General features: G+C 57.9%; 1 protein-coding gene and 1 long non-coding RNA gene across 2 annotated transcripts; both read left to right on the forward strand.

Annotated features, from left to right (window-relative positions):
* The first annotated feature begins 491 nt into the window (after window positions 1-491).
* On the forward strand, window positions 492-4,136 carry RBM15 (RNA binding motif protein 15). The gene has a single exon (XM_068169951.1). It carries the CDS (start codon window positions 583-585, stop codon window positions 3,532-3,534), a length of 2,952 nt encoding a protein of 983 aa, XP_068026052.1. The 5' UTR covers window positions 492-582; the 3' UTR covers window positions 3,535-4,136.
* Window positions 4,137-4,138: 2 nt separating this feature from the next.
* On the forward strand, window positions 4,139-11,017 carry LOC137458478 (uncharacterized). Its single transcript, XR_010991759.1, has 2 exons — window positions 4,139-4,381; window positions 4,737-11,017. It is a non-coding gene; the product is annotated as an uncharacterized lncRNA (long non-coding RNA).
* Window positions 11,018-20,817: the final 9,800 nt, after the last annotated feature.

A 20,817-nucleotide genomic window follows, 5' to 3' on the forward strand; every position in this document is an offset into this window, starting at 1 on the left:
AGAATTTGAGAGGGACGATGGGAACCCGCGTCTGAGCGAGCGGGCCAATAGGAGCCGCGGGGCGGGGCCGCAGCGGGACCAGTATAACTGGCAGGTACGAGAGCAAATCAAAAGGAGAGGCTGAATTCAGCGCAATAGCCAATCAGCAGGGGACATTCTCCCGTGGCCGAAGGCCTGCGATTGACAGAGGAGGATGTCCAATCAGAAAGCGGCGCCCTTTCTAATTTTCCAATGAGCGTGCGGGGCGGGGTGGAACGGGTGGGCGGCTCTTCCCGCCCCCTCCTCTCGGGCGCGCGAGGCCGGCGGCCGGAAGGACGGCCCGGCGAGCCAATCGGAAATGGCACAGCCGGGGGAGCGGGCGGGCCTTCCGCCCGGCGGGGGAGAGGAGGGTGGGGGTGACGCGCCCGGCGGCCAACGAGGGTGGCGGGCTGGCGCCGAGCGGCCAATGGGCGCCCACGGGGCGGGGCTCGCTACCGCCGCGGCTTCCAAGATGGCGGCGGGTGCGTGAGCGCGGCGGTCAGTCGGTGAGGCCGCCGGCGGGAGCAGGGCCGGGGGCGGGAGGGGGCCCCGCCGCCCGCCGCCATGAAGGGCAAGGAGCGCTCGCCGGCCAAAGCTAAACGTTCGCGGGGCGGCGGCGGCGGCGAGGACTCGGCGTCCTCCTCTTCCTCGGCGCGGGGCGAGAGGAGCAGCAAGAAGCCGAGCGGTTCCGGCGGCTCCAACGGCAGCGGCGGGAAAGCGGCGGCAGCGGCGGCCTCTAACGAGAGCAACAGCGGGAGCAGCCGGCGCGGCCCGCACCCGGACAAGGCCAGCCGCGCCGGGAGCCGAGAGTACGAGGCCGGGGCGGCGACGGCGAGCAGCGGCGGGGGCAGCCGACACGGTTACGGCAGCGGTAAAGCGGCGGAGGCGTCGCGGAGCGGCGGCAGCCGCGGCGGTGGGGGTGAGTCCCGGGCCCCCGCAGCGGCTCCTTCCTCCTCTTCCTCCGAGTCGGGCGGCGGCGGCGGCGGCGGCGGGGAGTACAAGACGCTGAAGATCAGCGAGCTGGGCTCGGCGCTGAGCGACGAGGCGGTGGAGGACGGGCTCTTCCACGAGTTCAAGCGCTTCGGCGACGTGAGCGTCAAAATCAGCCGCCTGCCGCCCGGCACCGGCGCCGCCGACGAGCGCGTGGCCTTCGTCAACTTCCGCCGGCCCGAGGATGCCCGCGCCGCCAAGCACGCCCGCGGCCGCCTCGTGCTCTACGACCGCCCCTTGAAGATCGAGGCCGTCTACGTCGGGAGCGCCGGCGGAGGAGGCGGCGGCAGCAGCAGCCGGCGCCGCAGCAGCCGCTCCCCGGCGCTGCTGGACAAGGAGTCTCCTTACGGCACGGCGGCCGTCGGGGTGGCCGCGGCGGCGGCGGCGGCGGCGGCGGTTCGGCACCCCGCGGCTGGGGCGACGCAGCGCGCCCTCTCCCCCGCCGGCGGCGGCGGCGCCCTGGGTTACCGCGACTACCGGCTGCAGCAGCTCGCCCTGGGCCGCCTGCCCCCTCCGCCCCCTCTGCCGCGGGAGCTGGAGCGGGAGCGGGACTACGGCGGGTTCTACGACGCGCGGGTGCGGCCGGCTTACGGGCTGGAGCGGGTGGCCGGGGTGGCCGCCGCCGGGGGGTTCCGCGGAGGAGGAGGAGGAGGAGGCGGCGCCGGCGCGGCCGGCGAGGAGGAGATCAGCCCCGAGGACGACCAGAGAGCCAACCGCACCTTGTTCCTCGGCAACCTGGACATCACGGTCAGCGAGTCGGACCTGCGGCGGGCTTTCGACCGCTTCGGGGTCATCACCGAGGTGGACATCAAGAGGCCGGGGCGGGGGCAGACCAGCACCTACGGGTTCCTGAAGTTCGAGAACCTGGACATGGCTCACCGGGCCAAGCTGGCCATGTCGGGGAAGGTGCTGCTGCGCAACCCCATCAAGATCGGCTATGGCAAAGCCACCCCCACTACCAGGCTCTGGGTGGGCGGCCTGGGGCCTTGGGTGCCGCTGGCCGCCCTGGCCAGGGAGTTCGATCGCTTCGGCACCATCCGCACCATCGACTACCGCAAGGGCGACTCCTGGGCTTACATCCAGTACGAGAGCCTGGACGCGGCGCAGGCTGCCTGCACCCACATGCGAGGCTTCCCCCTGGGGGGGCCGGACCGCCGCCTCCGCGTGGACTTCGCCGACACCGAGCACCGGTACCAGCAGCCCTACCTGCAGCCCCTGCCCTTGCCGCCCGCCGCTCACTACGAGCTGGTGGCGGAGGCGGCCGCCTTCGGGGCTCACCGGGGAGCCCCCCCCGATCCTCTGCGGGGGGCCCGGGACAGGACGCCTCCCTTGCTCTATAGAGACCGAGACCGAGATCTCTATCCTGAGGCGGAGTGGGTGCCTCCCCCGCCCCCCGTGCGGGACAGGAGTAACCGGGCGGCTGCCTACGACCCGCTGGAAAGCCTCGAGCGCCGCCGGGACGGTTGGTCCTTGGAGAGGGACCGAGGGGAGAGGGAGTTGGGCGGTAGCGGGAGGGATCAGCCTCGGAAGCGGAGGCTGGCAGAGGACGGCGGCCGGCACCTGGACCGCTCTCCGGACAGCGAGCGCTCCTCTTCCTCCCGCAAGCGCCACTGCCTGGCCACCACCTCGCCCCCCGACCGCAGCCCCGAGCTCCTGGCGGGGAGGGAGCGCTACGGCGGCGACCTGGAGCGCTCCTCCTCCCGTCTGCTCCTCTTGGAGCGACCGTCTCCCGTCCGGGAATCCCGGAGGGGCAGCCTGGAGCGGGGGCAGAACGAGAAGCGCGACCGCAAGAATTCGGCCGAGCGGGAGCGGAAGCACCGCGCCGGCGCCGCCGGCGCCTCTGCCGGCGCCCAGGAGTGCAAGAGCCCGGCCAAAAAGGACGAGCGTGCCGCCGAGGGAGGCGGGGGAGCCTCCCGCCTCAAACCCCCGCCTCCCAAACAGCAGCAGCAGCAGCAGCAGGACGGAGCGCCCCAGGCCGGCGGAGCCCCCAAGCTCTGCTTGGCTTGGCAGGGGATGCTCCTGCTGAAGAACAGCAACTTCCCTTCCAACATGCACCTGCTGCAGGGGGACCTCGGCGTGGCCAGCAGCCTGCTGGTGGAGGCAGCGACGGGCGGCAAAGTGGCTCAGCTCAAGATCACCCAGCGGCTCCGCCTGGACCAGCCCAAGCTGGACGAGGTCAACCGGCGCATCAAAGTGGCGGGGCCCAACGGCTACGCCATCCTCCTGGCCGTGCCCGGAGCCTCGGACAGCCGCTCCCCGGCCGGAGCCGCCGAGGCCTCCGGCACCGCCGCCACCACCTCCACGCAGAGGCCCCTCAGGAATCTGGTGTCCTACCTAAAGCAAAAGCAGGCTGCTGGGGTGATCAGCCTGCCCGTGGGGGGGAACAAAGACAAGGAGAACAGCGGGGTCCTGCACGCCTTCCCCCCCTGCGACTTCTCCCAGCAGTTCCTTGACTCCACGGCCAAGGCCTTGGCCAAATCAGAGGACGACTACCTGGTCATGATCATTGTCAGGGGGGCATCTTAAGGAGGTCCCTCCTGGTGGTCTCTGTACCCAACCCTGCCTCCTCTTCCTCCTCCTCCTCCTCTTCCTCCACACAGCCCCCCTCCAGCGTGTGCCAGGTGCTATGGGTTCCAGCCTTAGCCAGCCCTGTCATGATTTGAAGTTAGATCTTTGTTTCCTAGGTGACTTTTTATTATTATTATTATTTCCCCCCTCCTCCTCCTCCTCCCCCCCCTCCCAACCTGTTTTGTTTTGTTGTGTTGTTGATTTGGTTCTTTTTTTGGGGTGGGTTTTGGGTTGGTTTTTATTTTAGGGGGGGTTTTGTTTTGGTTTTGCCTTTTGTTGCATTTCTTTTCGTGAGGTTAGAAGCCACCGAGGTTGGGGTTGGTTTTTTTTTAGCCATTAGTGGTGAGGAGAAGACTTGGAAGGGGTTTCCCCCTCCCCTGCCCTCACCTTGTGGCTTGGGGTGGGGGGAAAGGTGTAGCAGGGAAGTGTGAGGCCTGCTTTGATTGACATGAAGAGGAAAACAGAGAGGGAGAAGGAAGGAAACAACCAAACCAAACAGCAGCTAGGAGTGGGGGGAGGAGGGAGGGATGCTGGGGAAGGCTAAACTCCCTTTGTGGGTTGTGTTTTGGGGGGGTGGGGATGGTTTTTAAGTCATTTTGCTTGGTGTCCTTTTGGGGTTTTTTTGCCATTTCAGGGATTTCTTGGGGTTTCCAAAGCTCATCCTTGAGCGAGCGACAAAGCTAAGAGCCCAGATTTGAAGCACTCAGTAGCTTGAAAGTGAAGGGGAAAGGGAAGGAAAGAAAGAACCCAAACCAACCACCTCACAAAGTCCCAGCCTGGTGTCAACTCCTTCTTGGTTATTTGGGTTGTTTGTTTCATTTTCACTGTTTCTGGGTCCTTGGAGCTTTTTGTAAGGGCCTCAGGCCACTGTGACCTTTCTGTTTATGGCCTGCATGATCTGCCCCCTCAGGAACCCAAATGGGAGCTGCTCTGGCTCAAGGTTTGATGCTCCCTCAGGTGCCCAGCACCTCCTGTCTGGTTTCCTGAGGGGCAGAGCCTTGGGAATCCCTTTGGAGTGGATGGTGTTGAACATAGTTAAGAGCCCAGATCTGAAGCACTCAGTAGCTTGAAAGGGGAGGGGAAGGAAGGAAGGAAGGAAAAAACCCCAAACCAACCACCTCACAAAGTCCCAGCCTGGTGTCAACTCCTGTTTGGTTTAGTTCATTTCATTTTCACTGTTTTGGGATCCTTGGAGCTTTTTGTAAGGGCCTCAGGCCGCTGTGACCTTTCTGTTTATGGCCTGTGTCATCTCTCCCCTCAGGAACCCAAGTGGGAGCTGCTCTGGCTCAAGGTTTGATGCTCCTTCAGGTGCCCAGCACCTCCTGTCTGGTTTCCTGAGGGGCAGAGCCTTGGGAATCCCTTTGGAGTGGATGGTGTTGAACACAGCTAAGAGCCCAGATCTGAAGCACTCAGTAGCTTGAAAGTGGAAGGGAAGGAAGGGAAAAACCAACCCCACCAAATCCCAGCCTGGTGTCAACTCCTTGTTGGTTCTTTGGGTTTAGTTCATTTTGGTTTCACTGTTTTGGGATCCTTGGAGCTTTTTGTGAGGGCCTCAGGCCGCTGTGACCTTTCTGTTTATGGCCTGCATGATCTGCCCCCTCAGGAACCCAAGTGGGAGCTGCTCTGGCTCAAGGTTTGATGTTCCCTCAGGTGCCCAGCACCTCCTGTCTGGTTTCCTGAGGGTCAGAGCCTTGGGAATCCCTTTGGAGTGGATGGTGTTGAACACAGCTAAGAGCCCAGATCTGAAGCACTCAGTAGCTTGAAAGTGGAAGGGAAGGAAGGGAAAAACCAACCCCACCAACTCCCAGCCTGGTGTCAACTCCTTGTTGGTTCTTTGGGTTTAGTTCATTTTGTCTTCACTGTTTTGGGATCCTTGGAGCTTTTTGTAAGGGCCTCAGGCCACTGTGACCTTTCTGTTTATGGCCTGTGTCATCTCTCCCCTCAGGAACCCAAGTGGGAGCTGCTTTGGCTTGAGGTTTGATGCTCCCTCAGGTGCCCAGCACCTCCTGTCTGGTTTCCTGAGGGGCAGAGCCTTGGGAATCCCTTTGGAGTGGATGGTGTTGAACACAGCTAAGAGCCCAGATTTGAAGCACTCAGTAGCTTGAAAGGGGAGGGGAAGGAAGGAAGGAAGGAAAAAACCCCAAACCAACCACCTCACAAAGTCCCAGCCTGGTGTCAGCTCCTGTTTGGTTTAGTTCATTTCATTTTCACTGTTTTGGGATCCTTGGAGCTTTTTGTAAGGGCCTCAGGCTGCTGTGACCTTCATTTTATGGCTTTATTTTTATGGCCTGCATGATCTGCCCCCTCAGGAACCCAAGTGGGAGCTGCTCTGGCTCAAGGTTTGATGTTCCCTCAGGTGCCCAGCATCTCCTGTCTGGTTTCCTGAGGGGCAGAGCCTTGGGAATCCCTTTGAAAGTGGCTGGTGTTGAACACTTCTATTCATCCAGCCCCTCAAAACTGCATGCACTGAAGGAATTGCTTTTGGTTCTTTGGGTTATTTTTTCACAGCTGTGTTCCTCTCCTTTTGGTTTTGTTGGGGTGGGGTTGCTGGTTTTGTTTTAAGTCCTCCTGAGTTGTATCCCCCCCCAATAATGCACTTTTGGGTTTGTAGCAGTGACAAACTATTGGTTTCATAGCTGAGGGACTCTTGTTACAGCCCATGAATGTCTGGTGTGCAAGGAACAAGGAGGTGCTGATTTCACTTAGCTCCTGGGGCTGTTGGGTGTGCTGCCTTGGGTTGTCGTTGGGTTGGGGGTTTCTTTTTGGTTGGTGTTTCCCTCCCTTCTCCCCCTAACCACCACCACCACCATGAACTGCAGGTACAGAAAGGGGGGTGGAGGTTTTGGTGCCAGAGTGCAGAGCTCTTTGAGCTGCTCTCCAGAGATGGGTTTTAAGTCTGTGATGATGTAATTACATGCAAGTTCTCATTAACTTCTCTTCTCTTCTTTTTTGTTACCTCTTTGTTAATAGCAAGGAACTGCTGCCTGCTGGGGGACTGTCAGGGTACAGTGCCCTGGGCATTACATGAGGTTTAGCACTTTGAAAGTTGCCTTTCAGCAGCTTGGAGGAAAGCCTTCAAAGTTGAACCACCCCTCCCCCCAAGATGCTGAACCTTCATTCTGAAAAGGAAACAAGTTTGGGCTCTTCACTCCCCAAGCACTCAGTCCAAATTCCAACCTCGTTGGCCACTTTCCCTCCAGCTTAACCGGGAAGCTGAGGAGGGATCTAAATCCCTGCTGTTTGGTTTAACAGCCCAAAGGATGCTGCAGCAAGCTGCTGAGCTGAGCTGCCCATCTGACTGTAGCCTCCAACCTTGCACTTAACCCCCCCAGGTGTGGCCTTGCACTTAGCCCTGTTTGCAGGGGGCTGGGCGACGGGACAGCGATGCTGCTTCGCTCGCTCGACCCTCCCCTCTGTGTTCCCTTTAGCCTCTGCATAAAGGGAGGAGTTGGAATTCTGCTTCAGATGGCACAAAAATGATAGATAAAGGGACTAGCTGATTTCTGTTTCAGTGATCCACACAAATCAAGTTCAAAATGCAGGAGGAGGCAATGCCCTGAATGTATGTCCTGGGCGCAGCAGTTGCGATGTCCTCCCTCGCTCGGGGGGGGCTGCTGTCACCAGCCCAGGTGTTCCTGTGGTGCTCCTCTGCTGAACCCACTCAGCAGGGGGAGTTCAGGTGGGCTTTGATTCCCTTGATCTGACCTCACTCAGTACTTTGAAGTGGGCCCAAGCATGAATGTGGCAGCGCAGCTTGAGCCAGGTTTGGCTTTGTTTTGGCTGTGACTTTTCCTTTCTGAACAGAGAGCTCCAAACCTCATTTAATGCTCTTCAGTGGCTTCTTTTGAGGGCCCAATCCCAGCCTTTCTGGGGGAGGGTGTGGGCCTTCAGTGTGAATGTGATGGCAGAGTCCAGCTGTTGTTCTTCCTATTAACAAAGAGACCTCTTCCAAATGACACTGCTAAAGCCAATGTTGATGTTGTAGAAGAGGCAGAACCTCCACCACTGTCAAAGAGCTCTGGCAGGCGCCTGGCGGCGAGCGAGCAACAAACACCCAGCTCCCCAGGAGCTCTGCTTGTGCTTGGAGTGGCATTTTCTTGGTGCATCTGACCTGGGTGACTTTTAAAAGCAAGAAAACTTGAAAGACTGAAAATTCAAAGCTGCCCAAGACCACAACTCCCCCTCCCCTCCCCAGCCCAGGATGCTGGTGTCCAAGGCTTACCCTGGCGGGGAGCGGTGTTTGTTGGGCTGCCGCGCGGCAGGCGCCTGCTGGGAGATCCCAGGAAAAACCTGGGGTCAAGGTAGCTCAGTGTGGGGGAAGAGCATCCTAGGTGCAATTCTAGGTGGGTTTTCCCCCTCTCCCTGTAAAACAGTGGTGGTTGTTCCTGCCATAGGTCTTCTAGGAATGAAAATGGCTCTGTGCCAGGGGGTGAGAGGGAGCAGGCGAGGCTGCGCTGGACTCCAGGTTGGTTACTGGAGTCTCTGCTGCTTTCAGTCTGGTTCCTGTGCGGTTGCTGCTCCGTTCTGTAAGCAAAAGGGTGTTGTTTTGTTGTCTTTAACACCCTTTGAGGGTCCTTGAAACATAATGGGCTGGCAACCTTTTGTTTTGGTAATGATTTTTGCCAGTGCAGCTTGGCGGACCCTGCTTCGCTCCGCAGCGGAGGCAGCGCCCGCTGAGTCCTCTCAGCCTCGGGGGGAAGCCTGTGTCTGGCACCACCTCTGTGCAGAGCAGACCCAGATGTAGCAGCCTGGAGCTCCCCTGTTTGTGTTTGGCATTATGATGTTGCTCAGTATTTCTCCTGCCCCTGGGTGCAGCTGATGATGTTCCTCTGGATTTCATTTGTTTGTTTGAATTAAGCGTGGCAAAAGGATCGCCTTTGCCTGAATCATTTCACAGTCCAGGGCTTAGTGCTCTGGGGAAAGAACCTCAAGTGACTCAGACTTTTGTTTAAGCTGTCAGTTGTGTTGGGGGTTTTTTGGTTTGGGTTGGTTTTGGTTTGGGTTGGTTTTAATTGGAAACTTTATGCAACTTCCTTGGCTGCCAGCCAGGGGCTTTGTTTGTTCCCTTCTGGGGTCAGGTTTGCTAGGACTGTGGGTGAGCTCCACAGGGCTTTCCCCCTCTGGCAGCTCCAGAGGTTCCCCTGGAGCTCCACAGGGCTTTCCCCCTCTGGCAGCTCCAGAGGTTCCCCTGGAGCTCCACAGGGCTTTCCCCCTCTGGCAGCTCCAGAGGTTCCCCTGGAGCTCCACAGGGCTTTCCCCCTCTGGCAGCTCCAGAGGTTCCCCTGGAGCTCCACAGGGCTTTCCCCCTCTGGCAGCTCCAGAGGTTCCCCTGGAGCTCCACAGGGCTTTCCCCCTCTGGCAGCTCCAGAGGTTCCCCTGGAGCTCCACAGGGCTTTCCCCCTCTGGCAGCTCCAGAGGTTCCCCTGGAGCTCCACAGGGCTTTCCCCCTCTGGCAGCTCCAGAGGTTCCCCTGGAGCTCCAGAGAGCTTTCCCCTCCTTGAGCTCCAGAGGTTCCAGATGTGCAAATTCCAACACATCCTTTTCAGCTTTGGAGAGAGGGGGGAAGGATTTTACTGCCAAGCAGACAAACCTCATCCTCTTTCTCTCTCTCTCTCTGATTTTCCCAAGGATGTTAAAGGATTGAAGTGTTTGGCTGACAGCTTTGCTCAGCCCCTCTGGAGGGAGGCAGAGGTTGCCATTTCTTGGCCTGAGGAGCCATCTGCTCGGTGGTAAAGCGAGGCGAGAGGCCTGCGAAGGGGAGAGGAGGAGTGGAACCAAACAAGGGGGAAATGGCTTCAAACCAAACCAAAATCAACCCCAACAAACCCCAAACCTCTGAGGTCTCAGGGATAAAAAAAAATGGCTTGGAAAAACAAAACCCTCCTAAGTTCCTGGCTTCAAAGCAAAGCAGTGTTTGAGGGCAGTGCTCCTGGGGAGGCTGCTGCTGAAGAGAGCCAAGGGTTGGAAGACATTCTTGCCATGCACTTGGAGAGCTTTTGGGGTTCTTTCCCCCTTTTTTACCCTTCCCTCTTTTTTTGTTAACTCTGCAGCTGGGTCCTAAACTGAAGGAAGAGCTGAGTTGAATGTTGGGTTTCCTTTTCCCCCCCACCCCACCTTGTATTAGGCTTTAAAAGCAGCCCCCAGAGAGTGGTCCCTTGGAATATTTCAACTTGCTCTGCAGGCTTTGGTTGTTTTGATGGTGTGGAAAACCACGCTGCCTGGGTTCAGGACCAGTTGTCAACGATGGGAGGCCGTGGCTTGGGTTTGGTCTTTTGGTTTTCTTCTTCCTCTTGGGAGCTTTGCCCTGCCTGGAGGATTCTACAGCCAAAAGGAGAGCACAAAAAGAGCAAAAGCTTTAACACTACAGTTCACCTTTTTGCCTCCAGGAGATGCTCTGTGGAGGGAGAACCAAAGGAGTTCTCTTGGTTGTGGGTTTTTTTTCCTCCCCCCCCACCTGGTTGAACTCTTTTGTTTGTTCTCCCATTGCAAGCTGCCTGCTCAGCAGTCCTGGCAAGCTTAACCTTGGTCCTGCACTGCTTGGGATGCATCTCCCCACGGAAGGTGACTTCATTGCAAGGTGTTTTGGGTGGGGAGTTTGGTTTTTCTGGTGCCTGCCAGGTGGCTCTTGGTGCTTTTTGTTTTGCTGTTGTCTTTGGAAGTCCCAAGCAGAACGTTCCCGAGAGAGAGAGGCTTCCTTGCTCTTTGGTGTTCATCTGGATGCTGCAGAGAGAAGGGGGAGGGAAACAAAACCCCCAACCCCACCCCAACCCCAAGAGGCAAAATTTCTGTTGTGTTCCCTTTTTTGTGTTCAGCATGACCATTTTCCTTCCCCCTCCTGCAAGCCAAGCTGGTGGACTGCAGAAGGCAACCCCAGTGGGGACGGCCAACCCCAGTGGGAATCCCAGCCCTAGTGGGGATGGCAAGCCCCCAGTGGGGATCCCAACCCCAGTGGGGATCCCACCACCTCACCAAGCTCTTTAAAACTCTTCCCCCCCACCACCACCAACCTTAAAACCAACCCAACCCACCACCCAAAAGGACTTTGGGGCTTAAGAGAAGAGGCTGTTGGCTCCATGTGGAGGTTTCCCATCGCTTCTTAAGGGCCCGGTGGACGGAAGCTGATCCAAGTTTCTCTGTTTAGCCTCTGTGCATTTTACTCTAAAAGATAAAGAAGAAGGCAGCTTTAAACAGGTTGGGGAGGAGAGGAGGAGAAGGAGGAGGGGAGGGGAAAAAAAAACCCACAAGGACACAAAACCCAAACCAGTTGTGTATCTGCTATTTGTGATGCCAATTTGCCCGTGTTTTAAGTGGATAAAAAACAAACAAGCATTGATGATGATGATGATGATGATGGTGATGACCTCTTTGCTTTGTGCTGTGTACACAAGATTGCTGGAAAAAAAAAAAAGCAAAACAAAACAGTAAAGGAGTTGCCCTTTTTATGGCTCTCTCTCTCTCACACACAAACAAAAAGCTTCCTTCCCCCCCCCGGGAGGTAAAGCAGCTCTCGCTCGAACCTCCGCCGCTGCTGCTGCTGCTGCTTCTTTCCCCCCCTCTCCCTGAGTCGAGCTGCGTTTTGTTGTCCTCCTAAAATAAATGTGTTGCTTTTTTGAGGAGAGGAAAACAAAAACACAACCACCAAACCACCCGTTGAGGTTTCTGCCTGCGAGTGAATTGCCGACAAACTCGGTTGGAGGAGGAGGAGGAGGAGGAGCAGAAGGAGAAGGAGGAGGCGGCGGCGGCGGCGGAGGAGGAGGCGGAGGGGTGATGGTTCCTTCTGCTGCTCGGTGCTTTGATCTCTTTCTCTCTCTCTCGGTAGCTGTTGGGTTCCCGGTGAGGAAGAAGCAAAACACGGTTGTGTGTGGTTTGGCCTTTTGGTTTCGACCTGCCTGGTGTGCCAAAAGTCTGAAAGGAGGAGGAAAAAAAAAACACCAACCCACAAATATCCTAACCAGCCCCCCAGCTCTAGAGCTGAATCTGCCTGGCTCGGTGGTGCCCCCTCCGTGGGTTTGCTGTGAGAGGAGAGAAAATGCGTGCTGCTGCCTTCCCCTCCTCACCTTTGACAGAGGAGTTTGCTGCCTTCCCCTCCTCACCTTTGACGGAGGAGTTTGCTGCCTTCCCTCCTCACCTTTGACAGAGGAGTTACTGCTTTCACCTCCTCACGTTTGACAGAGGAGTTTGCTGCCTTCCCTCCTCACCTTTGACAGAGGAGTTACTGCTTTCACCTCCTCACGTTTGACAGAGGAGTTGCCGCCTTCCCTCCTCACCTATGCCAGAGGAGTTTGCCACCTTCCCTCCTCACCCTTACCAGAGGAGTTACTACCTTCACCTCCTCACCTTTGCCAGAGGAGTTGCCGCCTTCCCTCCTCACCTATGCCAGAGGAGTTACTGCTGTCACCTCCTCACATTTGACAGAGGAGTTGCTGCCTTACCTCCTCACCCTTACCAGAGGAGTTACTGCTGCCACCTCCTCACCTTTGCCAGAGGAGTTTGCTGCCTTCCCTCCTCACGTTTGAGAGAGGAGTTACTACCTTCACCTCCTCGCGTTTGCCAGAGGAGTTGCTGCCTTACCTCCTCACCTTTGCCAGAGGAGTTTGCTGCCTTACCTCCTCACCTTTGCCAGAGGAGTTGCTGCCTTACCTCCTCACCTTTGCCAGAGGAGTTGCTGCCTTACCTCCTCACCTTTGCCAGAGGAGTTGCTGCTGTCACCTCCTCACCTTTGCCGGAGGAGTTGCTGCCTTACCTCCTCACCTTTGCCAGAGGAGTTGCTGCCTTACCTCCTCACCTTTGCCAGAGGAGTTGCTGCTGTCACCTCCTCACCTTTGCCGGAGGAGTTGCTGCCTTACCTCCTCACCTTTGCCAGAGGAGTTACTGCCTTACCTCCTCACCTTTGCCGGAGGAGTTGCTGCCTTACCTCCTCACCTTTGCCAGAGGAGTTACTGCCTTACCTCCTCATGTTTGCCAGAGGAGTTACTGCTGTCACCTCCTCACCTTTGCCAGAGGAGTTACTGCTGTCACCTCCTCACGTTTGCCAGAGGAGTTGCCGCCTTCCCTCCTCACGTTTGCCAGAGGAGTTGCTGCCTTCCCTCCTCACGTTTGACAGAGGAGTTACTGCTGTCACCTCCTCACCTTTGAGAGAGGAGTTACTTACTACCTTCACCTCCTCAGTTTTGCCAAAGGAGTTACTGCTGTCACCTCCTCACCTTTGCCAAAGGAGTTGCTGCCTTACCTCCTCACCCTTACCAGAGGAGTTACTGCTGTCACCTCCTCACCTTTGCCAGAGGAGTTGCCGCTTTCCCTCCTCACCTTTGCCAGAGGAAAATGGTGCAAGAAGCAAGGGAGGGGGGGAGAGGAAAACAAACCCCACCACCCTGCATCTCAGACCCCTATCCAAGCCTTGGGGCTTCGTTGGTTTTCAGTTGGTTTTCTTTTCCTTTTGGAAGCACTGTGGAGTTTCTGAATTTCATCACTTTTTATGGTTTGGTTTGGTGGTTTTTTTCAGTTGGTGATTTCATTTGTTGACCCAAACACCTTTGCCTTTTAGTTCTGGTTCTGTTCCTTTTTTGTTTGGGGTTTGGTTTTTTTTCTGAGGTGTTTGAAGAGGAGGAAAAAAAATCCACGCACCTCCTCCTCCCACTCCAAACCAAAGAGTTTGTGGTTGCTGCTCCGCTGCCTTGCACTTGCTAAACCAAACCTTTGCCAAAAGGAGGTGGGAGGGGGTAAAAAAAAGGAGTCCTTAAAAGATGCTGTCTTTAGAAGTGCTGCTCCAATAAAGCCCTGGCCTGCCCCACACCCAGCTTGCACCTCCATCTCCAAGGGGGGCTCGGCGGCGCTGCTTGGACCCGCGGACGAAGAGTTGCCTGAGAGTCGCTCCTTTAAACCCCAGATTTTTTGGGGGGTGTTTGTTTGTTTCAATACCTTTGACCTGTGTGGGGGGGTTTTAAAGTTTGGAAGCCCCCCCAAAAAAAACCCCAAAACCAACTCCAGACAATTCCCTCACCACCACCCAAAGAGGTTCCACCACGGAGGTGCGTGCCCCCCGCTTGTGTTCCCGGGTACCGCGGTCGCCTCGCTGCGTGGTAACGGAGGGGGAGAGGATGGAAAAGCAACCCCCCGTGTGCTTCCCTCCCCAAAAACAGCAAGCCCCTCACCACACCCACACTCCCCCAGAGGCAGCTGGCAAGGTTTGCTGCCTTTCTCCTGCTTTGGGGGTTCCTGAGGCCTGGCATGTGGAAAGCAGGAGGCCGACTCTGGTGGTTTGCTGCGGTTGAGAAGCGACTTCGGGGACGCGGCAGCGAGCGGCGAGGAGGAGGCTCACACCGCTGCGTGGCTGGCTTCAGACCCCCTCCTTGCTGGGTGTTGGTTGCTTTTGGTGCTTGTTAAAGAGTTATTGTGACATGCAGCTGGAAGATGAACCTCTCTGAAGCGGCAGCCTTTGCCCCTTTCCGCCTGCCCTCTCCCGTCGGACGGACGGCGGAGCCCCGCAGCCCTTCTGCAGGCTGCTCGCTCACCTGCGGGGAGCCTGTCGAGCAAAGGATGCTGCTGGTTGTCCTCTGCGAGGTTCCTGGGGCAGAGAGAGCTCTCTTAAATCCCTCAGCCAGGTAAGGGGGCTTCCACTGACTTGTCATTGTGAAAAGAAGGTGCTGGGGGGGTCGTGTGGTTCACCTGGGTTGGGTTCTTCTCCCAGCCCAACTAACTGCTGCTAACTGGTCTGCCTGCTGCTCCCATCCCACTCTGGAGTAAGCCTGGAGGGAGCTGCTGGGTTTGCTTTGGGGAAGAAAATGGGAAGCTTCCCTGCTTTAACCTGGGTGGGGGGATGTTAAAACTCCAGGTTTTGAGCTTGGCAAGGTGGAGCTGTTGGTTGAACTGGGCGAGGTGCTTGGAGGAACACTGCTGTAACCCAGGATGCTCTGTAGCTGGGCTGCGTTCCTGGGCTGGCCTCACTGGGCTGTGTTACTGGGCTGTGTCTGTGCAAGCCAAGCCATGGCTGGGCAAAGCTCTCTCTCGTGTTTCTGGGCTGCTGCTGTGGCAGGCATTGAAATGAAGCTGTTGGATGGTAAATGGGGGAAGAGCTGTGGCTATTGCTGCTGGGAACGAGGGGAGGGAGGACCCCTGGGATGCCCTTTCTGCTGGAACTTGATGTTTTGTAGCTCCAGTTCATGGTTTTTGCGAGGGGTTTCATGTTCTCTGGAGATGTTGACCTCTGACTCTGGTGTGAAGTGGTGTACAAAAGGTTTGGGGCTGGCAGTAAGTAAGGGGAAGGATGCTTCTGTGGCTCTGAGCAGCCTGCTGTAGTGTGAGGTGTCCCTGCCCCTGGCAGGGGGGTTGGAACTGGCTGAGCCTTGAGCTCCCTTCCAACCCTGACAGTCCTCTTTAAGCTTGGTTAGGTGGTGGATGCCAAGGGGAGATGATTGATCTGGTAGTGCAAGGTGGTTTGGAGGAGCTGGGGAGCTTGGAGTCAGCTGCTGGGGTAGCCAGGTTTGTGTTCCAGGGGCTGGGTGGTTTCTGGGTACACTTTGACTTGTGTTAGGGCACATTGTCCTGGTTTAAGACCAAGGGCCTTTGGTGGCTGCTCCAGAAGAGGCCTTAGAGGTCTCTCTTTGACATGGATCTCCCTCTGTGTTTAACCACAAGGTTGTTCCCTCTCTCCTTCACATTGTGGATTTATCCTGGAGACTTGGAGGCGTTGGCGGAGGTGGCAGAGTCCCCATCCCTGGAGGTGTTCAAGAAAGGTGTGGCCATGACACTTGGGGACATGGTTTGGTGGCCCTGGTGGTGTTGGGTTGATGGCTGGACTCTGACCCTGGAGGGCTTTTCCAAGCTAAACAATTCCCTGTGCTACAGGACATCCCAGGATGAGGGGGTTGAGACAGGCATCAGCAAATGTGCAGCTGACAGCAAGCTGGGAGCAGAGGTTGGTCAGTGAGAGGGCAGAAGGGCTCTGCAGAGGGACCTTGCCAGGCTGGACAGATGGGCAGAGGCCAACAGGATGGCATTCAACAAGTGCCAGGGGCTGCACTTTGGCCACAGCAACCCCAGGCAGAGCTACAGGCTGGGGGCAGAGTGGCTGAGAGCTGCCAAACAGAGAGGGACCTGGGGGTACTGATTGACAGCTGCCTGAACAGGAGGCAGCAGTGTGCCCAGGAGGAAAAGAAGGCCAGGGGCATCCTGGCCTGCAGCAGGATGAGTGTGGCCAGCAGGAGCAGGGAGCTCATCCTGCCCTGTGCTCAGCACTGCTGAGGCCACACCTGGAGTCCTGTGTCCAGTTCTGGGCTCCTCAGGTCAGGAAAGAGGTTGAGCTGCTGGAAGGTGTCCAGAGAAGGGCAACAAAGCTGGGGAGGGGTCTGGGGCACAGCCCTATGAGGAGAGGCTGAGGGAGCTGGGGTTGCTTAGCCTGCAGAAGAGGAGGCTCAGGGGAGACCTTCTTGCTCTCTGCAACTCCCTGCAGGGAGGTTGGAGCCAGGTGGGGGTTGGGCTCTTCTCCCAGGCAAGCAGCACCAGAACAAGAGGACACAGTCTCAAGCTGTGCCAGGGGAGGTTTAGACTCGAGGTGAGGAGAAAGTTCTTCACCAAGCGAGTCATTGGTCATTGGGATGTGCTGCCCAGGGAGGTGGTGGAGTCCCCATCCCTGGAGGGGTTCCAGAGGGGATTGGATGTGGCACTTGGAGCCATGGTTTAGTCAGGAGGTCTGTGGAGACAGCTTGGACTCCATGATCCTGGAGGTCTCTCCCACCCTTGGTGATGCTGTGAGGCTGTGACACGGACTGGGCTGATGGCTCCCCCGCTGTGCTGGGGTCTGCTCCTTGGCCTTCCGAATCGCTTAGAGCCAGGTGGCACCGGGCTGTTGGCACAGGCAGCGCCTTTGAAGGGTTCATTAAGAGCTCTGGGTGTGCACCACATTAATTTGGCTAATGAGGCTTCTGGGGGGGAAGTGGCTTTGTGAAGGGAAGCAGCTAATGAGCGGCACTGCAGCAGGCAGCCACTGGAGCAGCTCAGTCAGGATGCAGTTAGTGGAATTCACACTTGTTAGGGTCGGGGTTTTCTTTGCCTCCCCCCTCCCTTTCCAAGCTGTTGTGCTTTTCACCAGCTGCAGCTGAATGAATAAGTGAAACTTAAACCATCAGATGGCCCAGATTTGTGCTCTGTGCTAATAACAAGCTTATGTTCCCCTCGTGCTGCTGGCTCCCTGTGGAATGGCAAAAGCTCTCTGAGGACGCTGGAGGAAGTCCTCCCCCGTGAAGGTGGTTGAGGCACTGGCACAGGATGCCCCAGGGAGGTGGTGGAAACCTCATCCCTGGAGGTTTTGAAGGCCAGGCTGTTGAAGCACCTCCAGGGGACAGCCACAGTCTGGATCCCCCAAGGAGGAGGCCACCAAAGCACAGCCCTCAGCACCACATCCAGGAGGCTTTTAAACACCTCCATGGGCAGGGACACCTCCCACCAGCCCAGGTTGCTCAAGAGCTCATCCAGCCTGGCCTTGAACACCTCCAGGCAGGAGACAGCCACAGCCTGGATCCCCCAAGGAGGAGGCCACCAAAGCACAGCCCTCAGCACCACATCCAGGGGGCTTTGGAACACCTCCAGTGCTCCATGGGCAGGGACACCTCCCACCAGCACAGCTTGCTTAAGGTCTCATCCAGCCTGGCCTTGAACACCCCCAGGGATGGGACAGCCACAGCCTCCCTGGGCAGCCTGTGCCAGGCTCTCCCCAGCCTCACTGCCAGGAATTTCTCCCTCAGCTCCAGTCTCAATCTGCCCTCTCCCAGCTCAAAGCCCTTGGCCTTTGTCCTGTCCCACCAAGGCCATGTCAGAAGTCCCTCCCCAGCTTTCCTGTAGCCCCTTCAGGTACTTCAGGTCTGGGTGAGCTCCAAAAGCCTGCCAGGAGATGCCTCTTGGGGCTCTGAGAGAAGGGTAAGGAGCAAGAAGTTCTGGGTTTAACCCTGGGACTCAGGAGGTTCCACCTCAACAGGAGGAGAAACTTCTTTGGTGGGAGGGTGCTGGAGCCTGGAGCAGGCTGCCCAGAGAGGCTGTGGAGTCTCCTTCTTTGGGGACATCCAAACCCCACCTGGATGTGTTCCTGTGTGACCTGCCCTGGGTGATGGAGCTCTGGCAAGGGGTTGGACTGGATGAGCTCTGGAGGTCCCTTCCAAGCCCTAACATTCTCTGATTGAGCTTGGCTGTGAGGAAGAAGTTGTTGGCCAGGAGGGTGGTGAGAGCCTGGCCCAGGCTGTCCAGGGAGGTGGTGGAAGCCTCCTGCCTGGAGGTGTTTGCAGCCAGGCTGGAGGTGGCTGTGAGCAAGCTGCTGTGGTGTGAGGTGTCCCTGCCCATGGCAGGGGCTTGGAGCTGCCTGAGCCTTGAGGTCCTTCTCTGGGGGCATCCAAACCCCACCTGGATGTGTTCCTGGGGGATGGAGCTCTGGCAGGGGGGTTGGACTGGATGAGCTCTGGAGGTCCCTCCCAAGCCCTAAGGTTCTGTGAGTTAATGAGTTGCCACCTCCCAGCCCAGCTCCTGTGCCTGTGGTTTTGTGGGTGAGGTCCTCTGTGCTGCCCCTGGGGTCAGCCTGAGCTGTGTGAGCTGCAGGTTAGCTGTGAGGAGCAGAAGCTTCGCCTCCTTATCTCCCTGCCCTGACCTTCATACCTGGCTCTGCAGTCAGCTCTGGAGGGTTTTCAGCTATCTTCAGTATTTCCTGTCCCCAGATTGCTCAGGCTGGCTGTTAGCCAGGGCTCCAGCTGAGTCCTGCCCTGAGCTGGCTCTTTTCCCTGCAGTTTCTGCCATGTGTAGCCCCTGAGCACTGGGATCCTCCAGCCTGGCTCTCCTTCCACCTGCAGGTGCTGCCTCTCAGGCCTTTAACATTGGCTCCTTTAGGGACCCCTGAGGCCACAGCTGGGCTGCAGAAGGCTTTTGAATTCAGTGGAGCCACTGAGGGTCTCCCAAGGGTTCCTTCTTAAGCTCTTCTTGGCCAGAGAAGGGCAACCAGGCTGGGGAGGGAGCTCATCCTGCCCTGTGCTCAGCACTGCTCAGGCCACACCTGGAGTCCTGTGGCCAGCTCTGGGCTCCTCAGGTCAGGAAAGAGGTTGAGCTGCTGGAAGGTGTCCAGAGAAGGGCAAGAAAGCTGGGGAGGGGTCTGGGGCACAGCCCTGGGAGGAGAGGCTGAGGGAGCTGGGGTTGCTTAGCCTGCAGAAGAGGAGGCTCAGGGGAGACCTTCTTGCTCTCTGCAACTCCCTGCAGGGAGGTTGGAGCCAGGTGGGGGTTGGGCTCTTCTCCCAGGCACCCAGCACCAGAACAAGAGGACACAGTCTCAAGCTGTGCCAGGGGAGGTTCAGGCTGGAGGTGAGGAAGAAATTCTTCCCAGCCAGAGAGATTGGCCCTGGGGATGTGCTGCCCAGGGAGGTGGTGGAGTCCCCATCCCTGGAGGGGTTTAGGAAGAGCCTGGCTGAGGCCCTTGGTGCCATGGTTGAGTTGATCAGGTGGTGCTGGGTTGGACTTGATGAGCTCCAAGGTCTCTTCCAACCTGGTTTATTCTACTCTATTTAAACCTCTTATGCTCTGTGATGCTGTGATTCATGGAATGCTTTAGCTTGGAAGGGAGCTCAGAGCTCAGCCAGCTCCAGCCCCTGCCATGGGCAGGGACACCTCCCACCAGCCCATGGTGCTCAGGGCCTCATCCAGCCTGGTCCTGAACACCTCCAGGCAGGGCACAGCCACAGCCTCCCTGGGCAGCCTGTGCCAGGCTCTCCCCAGCCTCACTGCCAACAATCTCTTCCTCCTCTCCAGTCTCAGTCTCCCTCTCCCAGCTCAAAGCCATTGCCTCTCCTCCTGGCACTCCCAGCCCTTGGCCAAAGTCCCTCCCCAGCTCTCCTGCAGCCCTTCAGCTGCTGCAAGGCTGCTCTGAGGTCTCCCTGGAGTCCTCTCCTCTGCAGGCTGAGCAGCCCCAACTCTCCCAGCCTGGCCCCACAGAGGAGGTTCTCAGCCCCCTCAGCATCTCTGTGGCCTCCTGTGCTGCCAGTGCCCATTGCTGGCTCCTGTCCTGCTTCTCCCCCAAGTCCTTTCCTGCAGGGCAGCTCTGGATCTCCTCATCCCCCAGCCTGGACTGGTACCAAGGATCACCCTGGCCCAGGAGCAGGACCTTCCCCTTGGCCTTACTGAACATCAGGAGGTTCTCCTCAGCTCCACCACTGCCCCTGGGCAGCCTGGGCCAGGCCTGGACAAGCCTCAAGGGGCAGAAATTGTTCCTCCTGGCCAAGCTGAACCTTCCCTGGGGCAACCTGAGGCCATTTCCTCTTGCCCTGTCAAGGCTGAACTGCTCCAGCTCTTAGCTGCAGCTAAAGCCTTTGGTGCCAGCATCTGGTTTGGTTCTGCAGGAGGGCAGCTGCTGGCTTCCCATCCATGAAAATCATTAGGTTAATTGAGGGGAGGAGAGAAAACCACCCAGCCACCCCCTACAGGCATCTCCTGACCTCCTGGGGGAGGCTTTCATCCTGGGTGTGCCACTTTTGAAGGCAGGCTTTGCTGAAGTGCAGCCTAGGAAGGCTCTGCAGAGTGCCTGTGGGTGCACAGAGTGCAGCTGATGTCATGTACCTGGAGCTGAGCAAAGCCTTTGGCACTGTCCTGCACCACAACCTGGTCTCCAGGGTGGTGACACCTGGGTGTGATGGGTGACCACGAGATGGATAAGGAACTGGCTTGATGGCTGCACCCAAAGAGTGGCTGTCCATGGCTCCATGTCCCAGTGGAGGCCAGGGACAAGCAGAGTCCCTCAGGGATCAGTCCTGGGACCAGGCTTGTTCAACATCTCTGTGGGTGCCATGGACAGTGGCACTGAGTGCAGCCTCAGCAGGTTTGCTGATGGCACCAAGCTGTGTGGGGCAGCAGACAGGCTGGAGGGAAGGGATCCATCCAGAGGGAGCTGGACAGGCTGGAGGGAAGGGATCCAGCCAGAAGGGAGCTGGGCAGGCTGGAGGGAAGGGATCCATCCAGAGGGAGCTGGACAGGCTGGAGGGAAGGGATCCAGCCAGAGGGACCTGGGCAGGCTGGAGGGAAGGGATCCATCCAGAGGGAGCTGGACAGGCTGGAGGGAAGGAATCCATCCTGGGCAGGCTGGAGGGAAGGGATCCATCCAGAGGGACTTGGACAGGCTGGAGGGAAGGATCTATCCAGAGGGACCTGGACAGGCTGGAGAGGTGAGCACAAGCCAACCTCAGGAGCTTCAACAAGACCAAGGGCAGGGTCCTGCAGCTGGCT

This window comes from Melanerpes formicivorus, unplaced genomic scaffold (assembly GCF_026170545.1).
Source record: "Melanerpes formicivorus ecotype bairdi unplaced genomic scaffold, bMelFor1.0.p_v2 SCAF_250, whole genome shotgun sequence".
Taxonomy (NCBI): domain Eukaryota; kingdom Metazoa; phylum Chordata; class Aves; order Piciformes; family Picidae; genus Melanerpes; species Melanerpes formicivorus.